The sequence below is a fragment of the Tiliqua scincoides genome, chromosome 8 (genome assembly GCF_035046505.1).
Source record: "Tiliqua scincoides isolate rTilSci1 chromosome 8, rTilSci1.hap2, whole genome shotgun sequence".
NCBI lineage: Eukaryota > Metazoa > Chordata > Lepidosauria > Squamata > Scincidae > Tiliqua > Tiliqua scincoides.
This window is the reverse complement of record NC_089828.1, coordinates 43,825,473-43,837,557: the sequence shown is the minus strand read 5'-3', so window position 1 is coordinate 43,837,557 and position 12,085 is coordinate 43,825,473. Positions and strand designations below refer to the sequence as shown.

At 47.2% G+C, this 12,085-nt stretch overlaps 1 protein-coding gene across 7 annotated transcripts in view; it reads right to left on the bottom strand.

The window, feature by feature from the left end:
• The window catches only part of TIMM13 (translocase of inner mitochondrial membrane 13), a 48,127-nt gene that overhangs the window by 9,871 nt on the left and 26,171 nt on the right, over window positions 1–12,085 (bottom strand). For 5 of the 7 annotated variants that reach the window (XR_010794785.1, XM_066634879.1, XM_066634880.1 and 2 more), the window contains 7 exons: window positions 11,657–11,765; window positions 10,091–10,218; window positions 8,915–9,038; window positions 7,148–7,231; window positions 4,794–4,957; window positions 4,115–4,370; window positions 460–531 (listed from right to left, as the gene is read on the bottom strand). Coding sequence is in view for 6 of the 7 variants with exons in the window: in XM_066634879.1 (XP_066490976.1) it covers window positions 460–531; window positions 4,115–4,370; window positions 4,794–4,957; window positions 7,148–7,231; window positions 8,915–9,038; window positions 10,091–10,218; window positions 11,657–11,765 (937 nt within the window). In the remaining variant the exon portion in view is untranslated. Of the gene's footprint in view, window positions 1–459; window positions 532–4,114; window positions 4,371–4,793; window positions 4,958–7,147; window positions 7,232–8,889; window positions 9,039–10,090; window positions 10,219–11,656; window positions 11,766–12,085 lie in introns of those variants that run through there. The other 2 variants (XM_066634884.1, XM_066634885.1) reach the window with 2 other exon arrangements.

Here is a 12,085-nt window from a genome sequence, read left to right as displayed (position 1 = left end):
TGCAATGACTTTTCCTTGTTTCACAGAGCTGGAACTGAAACTAGAAGACATTGACTTCACTTGGGCCTCACTGCAAGTTCATGGTAGAGGCAGACGTTGAACCCATATCCAAGTCCAACCGTCTGTCAATAGACCAAACCAGCCGTGTTGGGAAGAACATATATGACTATACTCCACTGCCCTTTGACTGGTAGAAGAGTTAGAACAGACAAAAGGAAATATTTTAGCGTGTGATTAACCTGTGGAACTCCTTGCCACAGAATACTGTAGTGGCACCTAGCCTAGGTGTCTTTAAAAGGGGATTGGACAGATATATGGAGGAAACGTCCATCACAGGTTACAAGCCATGATGACTGCAGTACATGCAACCTCCAGGTTTTAGAAGCAGCCCAAAGGAAGACCCCTTTATTCACCCAGCACTCTCACCCCAAACAACCCCAGAGGAAGAGTGATACATACCAAAATCACTTTGACAGTAATGATGTATGCGCTGGGATTTGCCCTTTGGTGTGTTACACTTCCGACATCGACCTACATGCAAGTCAAAAAGGTGTTCAGTGAAGCACCAGGGGGAAGGTGACAGAAACCAGTCTCTCATTGGTTGCACATTGGTTAACCCCTGCTAACTGGTTTACCCCTGCTAACTGGTTAAGAGGCACTTTTTCAAGTGGGTGCTCCTCTTTTATTTAGCAGGGGGAGAGTAACTGGCCCACCTCACCCCAGCAGTGTCTTTTCTAGTGGCTGTCTGCTGGTGTTGCATCTTTTTAGATTGTGAGCCCTTTTGGGACAGGGAGCCATTAAGTATTTGATTTTCTCTGTAAACCGCTTTGTGAACTTTTTGCTGAAAAGCGGTATATAAATACTGTTGTTGTTGTTGTTGCACAGGTCCCCCATTGCACGCACTCACACAACCCAAACACACAATACGGCAAGCCTCATCATCTCTTTACCTCCATTCTTGCAGTTCACTTTGCCAGGTCTCTTCATTCTGCCTCTACCTCCCAGTCTCCCAGGATGAAACGGTCTCCCCGTTGGCTCCATCTAAACACTCCACCTTGATCTCCCTGCCAACTATTTGTTGCCTCTGCTACATCAAAGTATCACCCTTTCCCAGACAACTCAGGCTTCACTTATGGAACTTGTCACTACAAGATGTAGTGATGGCTGCAGGCTTAGGCTCAAAGCAGACAGTTGCAAGGAATGTACGATCTGCCCGAGTGGGATTTTTTGTTGTTTTCCAAATAGCACACTGGAGGTGACACACCACAAAATGGAGAGAAACCTGATGTGAGGGTACGGGGGAATTTAGCAGTTTTTCCCTAATGCAGTTTCAATCCCGATTGTGCCTTCCTTCCTATTTTAATGAGAGAAAAAAGCATCAATGGAAAGATCTGCTCCCTTGTTTATCACTTGAAAACTGGCATACAGAGACCTTTTCTGTGTTCCATGTAGCTATAATGGCTACAATAGAAGTCAATAGAAAGCAATGGAAGCTTGAAAACAAAACCAAAAAATGCACACGGTGTGCTACTTTGATAAAGGAAAAACCTGGACATGGTGTGCATTTTGCGTAATGCCTAGTTTGAACCCTGGGTGACTTTGACAGTGTTTAAGACAACTCCATGGGAGGGGCTTGCTCAACAGCCAGTAGCCCTGATAGCTGAGTTGTGCCTCTGTGTTCAGAGAAAGTCCATCTCTGGAGACCTTTTGCCGGGGGGCAGATGATGGAGAACTTTTGCCTTCACGCCTCTGCTGGTGAGCATCTGGTTAGCCACAGGTGATAACATGAACCTGGACTAGATGAGTCCAACTTGGACTGAGCCAGCAGGCTCTTCTGTGATGTTCATCAGCAGTGTCAACCTGTGACCCTCCTCACCCTCCTTCAATCACCACCCGCAGGGAGTGAAACTGAAACTGAACCAAAAATAATGGTTCCGAAGAAAAGTTGTTTTTTTTTTCCCCAGTGACTAAGAACTGAGCCTGATAGTGGTGTAGCTAGAGGGGGTGCACAGCACTAAGTTTTGCAGGGGGCCTCACAGCAGCATGCAAGGCATACGCCTGCCCAAGTTGCTAAGTGTTTTTCTTGACTTTTCTCCACATTTTTTCTGTGTATATGTGTGTGTTTGCGTGTGCTTGTGTGTGCTGTCTGCAGATCTGCTGTTTTCAGCATTTATTTATTTGCAAATTTATATACTGCTTTTCCCTAGATAGCAAAACCTGCTGCCCAATATCTTCCATTGATTTTTTTGTTGTTATTGGTTGTGTTTTGTTGTGATACGATTTGTATTTTGCTTTCAAATCTTTGTAAGCCAGCTTGGGACTAACTAAAGGCCTTTGGCCAATGGCCCCCTTCGCATTGGCCCCAGGTGATGCACAGTGCCAAAACCTGGAGGATGCTGTGACACCAAAGGCCGCCAAACAAAGCCGCTTCATGCTTTATGGGGCTCCACAGTGACTAAATGTACCAATTGCACTAATCAAGGCAGGAGTCGGTGAACTTCCTGTACTTGCCAGTGTCAGAAATCTTGTCTCGAATGATGGGCTGAAATTCTTCAGCCTGGAGGAGGCAGGATCTTCTAAAGCAGGGGTCTCCAAACGTTTTGGCCAGAGGGCCGCATCAAATATCTGGTACGGTTTTGAGGGCCGGAAAAAAAATTTAAATATAAAATTTAAATAAATAAATTAGAGATGGAACTTAGATGAGTGAATAAATGAATGAACAGGCTCATTCATTCAACCTCTCTGGCTCTCAAAACACTCTCCAGACACAATCAGAGCACAATTCTGGTCATGTTCGGTTGAGTGCGCCAGAGGCTTTCAGGGGACAAGAGGTTGGCCGCGGGCCAGATAGAGGCTTGCTGCAGGCTGTATCTGGCCCCCGGGCCTGGGTTTGGAGACCCCTGTTCTAAAGGATGTCTTGACAAGACCAGACAAAATAATATGTCTGCAGAATATGCTGGGTGGAACAGAATGCTAAAACTGATGTGAAAGCTCTGTGCATTTCTGCTCTATATTTATGTCAGCATGATTTGAGGGTGGCCACATCAACAGCAAGAGGCAGAATTTCTGATTTTGACGGGCATGATCATGATAGATGCCTTGAATTCCAGTCAATGCTGGCACCAGGTTGCTGAGGGCTCTGGGGCAAGCCCTGAACACTGATAGCATGCTGGCCACTACCACTTCCACTAGTAGGAGGATTCAGGGCAAGCCCATTAAGGCTAGCCCTATGATGGGAGTGAACCCTCAGGCACTGCCCAGCTCCATTGACCCTTGGCACCACCCCTGACTCCAGTTTCTCTTTCTGGACCAGTTCAAATGCTGATGAAACAGTCTGGAAGCTGACCTTGCAAGCCTGGAGATTTAAAACTTCAGTGCCTCAGAACCCAAAGGTACTTCCTAGTTGGAACATCTGCCCTACAGCCTCCTACCATTTAAGGCTTCTGGTTGGCAACCTTCAGTCTCGAAAGACTATGGTATAAACCTACAGCCCCTGGTATTCCCAGGCGGTCTCCCATCCAAGTACTAACCAGGCCTGACCCTGCTTAGCTTCTGAGATCAGACAAGATCAGGCATCTGCAGGGTAACCATTTTATTAATTTTAATGTAGACGGTACTCAATAAAATTCATTTCTAGCAAAAAAGAACTTTCATGCTAGATCAGACTAAGGTTCATCCTTCAGTTTCTAGTCCTGGGAAGTGCGCAAAGAGATGAGGGCATGAAGGAGAGGGCCTTTCCCTTTTGCTTATCCCTTAGCAACCGGTATTGAGAGGTAGACTACCTTTGAACCTGCAGGTTCCATTCACAGTCAAGACAAACAGCAACCCAGGGACTTGTCCTCTGTGTGCCTGTCTAATAATCACCTTTTAAGAAGGTCATAAAAAGTACCTCACTGGATCTGACCAAGGTGGTTCACCTTGTCCAGCCCCCTTTCCTACAGTGGTCAGGCAGATGCTCTAGGAAGCCAACAAACAGTGTATGAAAGAGATTGTCTTCTATGGTTGTCACCCCAACAACAGGTAGATTGCCTCTGTATATGGAGGCCCCATTTAGGTATCTTTGCCATCAAAGCCCACATATTTAAACCAGAACAACTATATTCCTAGAAGCTACCAGATTGTGCTGGTGTCCTTCCTGGAGCAGGTGTGAGCTCCGCCTGCAACCTATTTCTGGATGCATCCCTGGGGTTCTGGACATGGGGTGTTGCTGTGGCTTGTTGGAAATGTTGGAGTTCCCACAGTGGGTCTTCCACAACCTCCCTGGTTTGTGGCTGGCGCAGAGGACTGGCATCGTTCTGGATATGCTGGAACTGCTCTCTTGGAACCCAGAACTGATACTGAATGCCCGAGTTGTGCTCCTGGAAGAGAACCTGACACAAGAGGTAGGGATGAGCTATTGTAATATACAGTAATGCCCCCAAGTATGTAGGGGGTTATGTTCCTGGAACCCCACAAAGTCTCATACAGACCCTGGTGGGTGGAGAAGGAGATGGGTGAGAGCAACTCCCACCCTGGTTCTGAGGTCCCCTAGCAGGAGGATGAAGGACCAGGGATCCACAGGGGGGATCCCTGCGACAACAGCCTTGCCACCTGCCCTCCACACCTCTCCCACAATAATATTAACATGAATAAAATAATACATTTTGTATTAATAATAGAGAATGCTTTCTTCTTATGGAAGAGGAGACAAAATATTGTCAGGACACGTCACCCACTGGCTGCTCTCACAGAGACCGGACATTCAGGAGAGTTTGCAGTCCCTTTCCCTGCAGCAAGCCCACCTCCTTTCTCACCATGACTAACAAGTCCTCCAGGGTGGGTCCAGTAGTCTCCAAGGTCTCGTGCACGTCGGCCGTACGAGTGTAGCGCACTTTGGTCCCAGCCACTTCATAGACGCCTGGCCAGTCAATGGCCCAGTCCCCATTGATGACGTAGCGCTGGTTTGCATTCATAAGAGCTGTGGCAAGAAGGGGAAGAAGGGGCATAAAGAGTGACTGTGGCCTGGCAGAGATACCTTGGTGCAGAATACAGCAGCAAGGTCATTGTTTCATTTTTATCTTGTTTATTTTTCCATTTCTATTCCACCTTTCATCCAAAGGGTGTAGAGGCAGCTTACAAAATAAGATTAAATGCAACAGCATCAGTATAAAAATGCAATCACCTTCCCAAAATGGCTGTAAGAGATGGCAACCCCGACATTTAAAAAGGAGCAACCATTTCCAGCAACCCCAAATTCCAGATCAAATATTGTAAGTCTGGTGAAATGAGCATGGCCCTTTTGAACACTGGAAGGGAGGAACCCATGCAAACCGCCTTGGGAGGGAATTTTAGAGCCTGGGGGCCAGTGCAGAAAAGGCCCTGTTTTGTGCACACATCACCTGAGCCTCACGGTGCAATTCTAATCTTACTGTATGCTGACACAGCAGCCACTGTGCCAGCCTAGGGTGTTGCAAACATGCCATAAAGCATGGCAGCTCAGGCTTGAGAAGGGGGGGCATTAGTGGTGCTGGCCTATGCCGTATCCTACTCCCCCTCCTGGGTGGAAAGCCTGACACAGGGCTCCTCGGTCTTGTACATATCTGGGTAGCCTCATTGCACAGGCTGGGGCTCAACACAGGGTAAGGGAACTCTGTGGAGACCTCCAGCCCGCTCCTTCCCAGCGCTAGATACAGCATGAATCATGCGGTCCCGTTGCGCCGGCACTGGTTAGGACTGGGCTGCCCATCAGCAAGAGCAGAAGGAGCAGAACCTCTCCCCCACCCCCCAGACCCAGATCTCAACTGATGCGGGAATCATGCGGGAGAAGGCTGCCCTTGAGATATTTCTGTTCGCTGGACTAATACCCCCTCCAGCATTTCACAGATGAAGATAGTGACATGCTGAGCAAATCCTTATGATCATAACCAGCATTGCTATTTTGAGCCGCACTTCCATTATCACACATGGCTGAAGGCTCTACTCTGCCGCATTCACTCTGCAATTGCCTTTGTCCTCCACTGATTTAAAAGCCAATTTGGGGTGATGAAGGACTTTCTCTCGTCTATCCTGAATGACCTGCCAGTTAATGTCAGTGAGTGATTTCCCCCCCCACTCCCCACATTCTGGTATAATGAGACAGAAGCTTTTTTCTAGCCATTTTTTAATGCCGTTCATCATTTTATAAACCTCTGCCATGCCCCACCCCCAGCTTTTATTTTCGGACCTAAACAAAAAAAAACACCCCAAACACTCCAGCCTGTTTTTGTTTGGTATAGAAGCTGCTCCAGCCCCGTCATCATTTGGGTTGCTCTTTTCTACAGCTTTTCCAGATCTAAGATGGAACATCAAGAATTGCATACAGAGTTCCTCGTGCAGCTATCCTATTGACACTGTCCAGGTGTGTTTATGTCCTGGTCAAATATGTCCCAGTCACAGGTGTCCCTGGACAGGTGCATCAATTGGAGGGGGGGGGTCCTGGTTTTTGCATCCCACTAGGCAACAAACCCCATGTTATATATGCTAAGCCTCTAATCCCAGCCCTAACCCTACCTTTGCATTTTAAAAATTTAAAAAGTACATTTATTCTAAATATATTAGGACTAACTTCATTGTCAGGGACTGTGGTGCCCAGAGCAGCAATGACATGACATCACGTGATATCGTGATGTCACTTCCAGGTTCTCTCGGAGGAAGCTGCCTCCTCCTCTTTGTATTCGGCAAACATGAAGAGGAGGAGCCTGTCGAAAATTGCTGCTGCCATAAGTGTCGACGCGCTACAGTCACTTCCTGAGCATGTTAACTCACACTTCACAGTACCCCCTTACAGCCTGGCACCTGAGGAAGGCTGCCCCGCGCCCCCACTTGCTACACCACTCATTGGGACACAAATATCCAGGATGTAAAAAAAAAAAATGGGTACAAATGTCCAGGGACGCCAATGAACGGGACACATTTGCCCAAGATGCAATGGTCCTGTGACTCATTAACGCATAGACAGATGTCTATCCAGGTTGTGTGTTCGTACGTTCACAGTTTGGGAATGTAGGAAGGACACAACTTAGGGCCCAACCTCTTTAAGTAAAAAAGAAACTCAAGATCACTGTGCCACTGGGGTCTATGTACAATGAGGGGCAAGGGGGAGGACGGGCTGAGCAGAGCTACTGCCTACCTAGATAGTTGCGGCTGTGATCGGTCACCTTGATGTGTCTTGCTCCTGCTGGGATCCGGGTCACGTTTTTGTATCCAAAGAAACCTATCAAGGGATCAAAGGGAAGTGCATCAAGTGTAGAGGAAGATGGGCTGCTGGAGGGAGGAGACAGAGGTGGATCGGCTCCTTGTATCAGTGGCACAGGCTGAATTGAGGCAAGGAAGGGGGTGAAAGGGAACCAAGGAGGGGTGGCAGCATTGCAGGGAGGGGAGAGCTACCATGTTATACACAGGATTGAACAAAAGGCCTCCTCAGACATCGCACTTGCTGGTTCGAGCCTCAAGAACATTTCCCAAAATGCAACCTGCCCATCATAACACTTGACATTTGTATTCAGCTTTCCGAGTTTGCAAAGCGCTTCACACATATCATTTTCAGGGAATCCTTACAAGAACCCTGTAAGAAAAGTAAACATTATTTTCCTCAGCATGCAGATGGAAAGATTGAGGCTGGGAGGGAGTGGTTTGCCTAAGGCTACCTAATGAATTCCTGGCAGAGGTGAGATTCGAACAGGTAATTCCTTAATTTGTAGCTCAGGGTGCAATCTTATCCCTGCACAGCACCAGAGCAGGGGCTGGTGTGCTGGCACTAGCCATTGCATAAGTGCATGTTTGTGATGACTTGTGAGCAGGGAGCGCTGGCAAGAAGGCCAGTGTAATATTGCCAGCGCTAAATCCAGCCCAACAGTCACTGGTGCTGGTTAGTACAGCGCTAAGCAGTGTAGCGGTAAGCGGGATGGCAGAATGGAGGCAGGGGTGTTTTGGGGTGGAGGAGAGGATGTTTTAGGCCTGAGAGAGGTGGGATGGTGAAGGACACCTCTGCCATATCCTAGCCCTTCTCTGGCTTGGAAGCTCTACATTGGGCTTTCCAGAACTGCACTGCAATTTCACTGGTGCAGATCCAAGTAGCCCCATTGAGCAGACTGGGGCTTGCCGCCCCAGAACAGTGGTTTTCAACCAGTGGGCCATGACACATTGCTGTGCCATGAATGGTCTGCAAATGTGTGGCAGGAGTTTGGAACACAGCTGTTGAAAATAGCTGAAAAACTCTTCCAGGTTCTGTGGCTCTGTTTCTAGGGCAATTGTCTGTAGTAACAAATTGTCTATCCATCTTCCTCTGCTGTTACTACAGACAGTTGCCCTAGAAGCAGAGCTCCAAAATCCAAAAGAGTCACCTGGAAGCAAGAAGTGACATCACAAGAGGTGCAGACCATAGAGGTCAGTGTGCCACATGATGAAAAATGTGGAAAAATAGCTGCCCCAGGCTACCATCCTCAACCATCCTTTCGCAAACTGCAAGGGTGGTTAAAGAAGAGTGAGATTTCCAGAGTGAAGGATGGAGCAGGGATTCCAGTCTAGACTAGTAATTTTGACAGCCCAGTCCTAAGTATATTTACTTGGAAGTAAGAACCATTGCGATCAATGAGATTTTCCCCCATCCAAGTGTGTACAAGATAACAACTGAAGCATGGAGCAAGAGCGCAACTGCTCTTTTGGATCAATATGTCTGTAGTAAAAACAAACATGGGATTGCACATGTGTGTGCGTGTGCGTGTAGCATGCATATGCGTGCCTCCCAGACAAGGTCAGCTCTAAGCAGAGAAGGTTGGGAGGGGGCAGAGAGAAGAGGCAATTGGGAAGGCAACAACAGAGAGAGCAACAACAAGGGAAGCATCAAAGCCAAAAGCCAAAGCATTCACCCACGGAGAACGTCAGGGCATTCAATCACCAGAGGAGGGGAACGCCGCTCGGAACACTTGCTGGACGAAGATACATGACTCGTTCTTGCCATTGCAGATGCCACAAGCGTCGGCTTGAGCATCAGAACCCAGGATCCCATCACAACCCACTCTCTGGCAAGGAAGACAAAGAAGAGGAGGTCAGACCTGTGACATGATGGTGAAATTCCCTGATTTTCCCCTTTCCCCCCTATATCTAGACCTTTCTCACCCCCCAGAGGCTACTGTCCTGGGAAGCATCCTTGAAACCCATTTGAAATTGGTGCCATTATAGAAAGACCCATGACAGAAGGACCGCATGGCAGCACTGATAGGTCATTTTGTGGATTGCTTATCTTCATTATCTAGAGCAGGGGTGTCAAACATAAGGCCTGCAGAAGTTCTTTATCTGGCCTGTGTGATAGTTGGACTCTCACCCAGCAACACCATCAGCTGCTGGGTGCTGGGAGAACCCAATTATCACACAAGCTGCCCTTTTATCATGTGGCCTCTCTGAGGCTCAGAATGGCTCAGCCTTTCTCAGGTCAAGTCCAACAACAACAACAGTATTTATATACTGCTTTTCAACTAAAAGTTCACAAAGTGGTTTACAGAGAAAATCAAATATCTAATGGCTCCCTGTCCCAAAAGGGCTCACAATATAAAAAGATGCAAAAGAATACCAGCAGACAGCCACTAGAAAAGACACTGCTGGGGTGAGGTGGGCCAATTACTCTCCCCCTGCTAAATAAAAGAGGAGCACCCACTTGAAAAAGTGCCTCTTAACCAGTTAGCAGGGGTCCAGAGCTCTGGTGGGCTCTGAAAACTGCAGGTTTAGTTATATGTGGTTTTTGGGATCCATGGGTGATCCAGGAATGGAACACTCATCAATAATCAGGTTCCATCTGTATGATAACAAGATTTGATCTTTCCTCTTCTGTCATTTGCAGTGAGTGAGTTCCTAAGTGAGAAAAAAGTGCTTATTTCTAGTCATCACCTGCTTCATGATGTCACTTCCTGCTTAATGACATCACTTCCAGTCCTCAACAGGTACCATGAATTACTTTGGGCCCGATGAATGAAACAAGTTTGACACCCCTGGTCTAGAGGCCATTAGGCTCTTCTTCATTACAAAGGAGAGAGACAGGGTGTATTTTGTCCTCTCCATGACATTTCAGATGACTCACCAGACACTGACCACTGATGCAGAGATCCCGGGACTCTGGGCTGCAGCGGGTCCCATCTAACACCCTTCCAAAGGTGTAATAGAAATTATGTCCCACTGCCAGGCAATTAAGGTCACAGAGGTTAGGAGCTGGCAAGAGGGGAAGAAAAAAATTAGAGAAATTAGATGTAGAGTCAGGTGGGTGACACTTTAGGAGAGACTCATTAAGCTCACACATACAAAGGAATCTTGCTCAGTACCAAGAGATTTAATGGGATTTGACCCTTCATACACTAGAGCTCACTCCACAAGATGCATGGAGGGTTAGCATTAGATGGTGAATATTCAGCTATCTACACACACACCGGGGGGGGGGGGGGAGGGAGGAGATACAAGGAGTCCAGCTTCTGATGACTCTGTAGAAAGCTTAAAGCCATACAAGATCAGCACTGAGGCTGTTCACGGTTATTGGTGATAAGTAGAGGTGTTTGTTTCTGGTGAGTGAAATAGGATTACAGCCTAAGTCTTATTTAGCACAATGGGCTTCTGAGTAAAATAAATAACACCATTTTCAAAAACTATGTCAGAATGCCAGATGCAAGGGAGGGCACCAGGATGAGGTCTCTTGTTATCTGGTGTGCTCCCTGGGGCATTTGGTGGGCCGCTGTGAGATACTGGAAGCTGGACTAGATGGACCTGTGGCCTGATCCAGTGGGGCTCTTCTTATGTTCTTATGTTGTGGACTACTGAGGTCCATGGACTACAGGTTTTGACCCAGTGGTATAGTCACTATACTGTAGTGGTTCTCACACATTTAGCACCAGGACCCACTTTTAAGAATAAGACTCTGTCAGGACTCACTGGAAGTGATGTCATGACTGGAAGTAACATCATTTAGCAGGAACAGTCTTAACAATCCTAGGCTACAATTCTACCCACACTTAACCAGGAGTAAGTCCCATTTACTAACATTGTTAAAAGAATATACATTGTAGCTTGTTAAAAGTTCAGGTCTGTAACACTTCCCCAAATGCAGTCACGTACGGTGGTAGCACCAATTGGATTTTGGTGTTTTTTTTTCCTTGTTAGAAAGCATTTAAAAGTGGATCCCTGTATCAGTGGTGAGTCAAATCAGTGAATACTGAGAGCCCACCTGTACAGTAGTTTACACACACACACACACACACACACACAGAGAGAGAGAGAGAGAGAGAGAGAGAGAGAGAGAGAGAGAGAGAATGAATATGACCCTGGACAAGTTATATTATATTATATTATTATATGGATGGTGAACTGGGTCTGAAAGAAAGAAAGTTGTTGTGAACCCATCCGTGCTGGAGTTGGGAATGGAGGAGCCACACAGGAAAGCACATCATGCTCCTTGCTGCTCTTCCCAAGCCCCCCCCCCCCCCCCCCGTTGTTCAGCTCATGGGGTTGTGGGATTTCTTGTGGGATTTCTTATTCTTGCAAGCCTAGAAGCCAAGTCATGACTGCCTCCACAATCCCAAAACTTGGGACTCATCAAACAGGAAACAGAAAATAGAAGCAATGATGGGGCAAGAGAGGACCAGTGTTCTATCAGACTCACCTCCGTGGAATGGAACCCACTGGTACTGTGTCTGGCTCTCCATGATGGGCTTCCCATTGTAGAGGGAGCACTGAATGGTGCGGAAGGGGATGGAGCCAGCTGGGCAATCCTGTTGGGGGCCAAAAGAAGGGAGACCACTGAGTGACACTGAATGCAGCATGCCAGGAGAAAAACAGGTGCAGAACATTCAGCCTTGATTCTCTGACTTGATATACCTGATTGCTAATTAGATCCAGACCCTTAAATCTCCATGACATTGGGCTGAAAGAAAGAGGGCACTATCTTTTGACTAGGGACAGATTCTCTTTTCTGACTCCTCTCCCATGGGAATAACTGTCCCTATAATGTCCCAAATGTTGCTTTTCCTGACAGGCAGTAATCTCTGGAATGACAATGCATGGTAAGTGTGTCCTTAGTTTGAACTGTGAA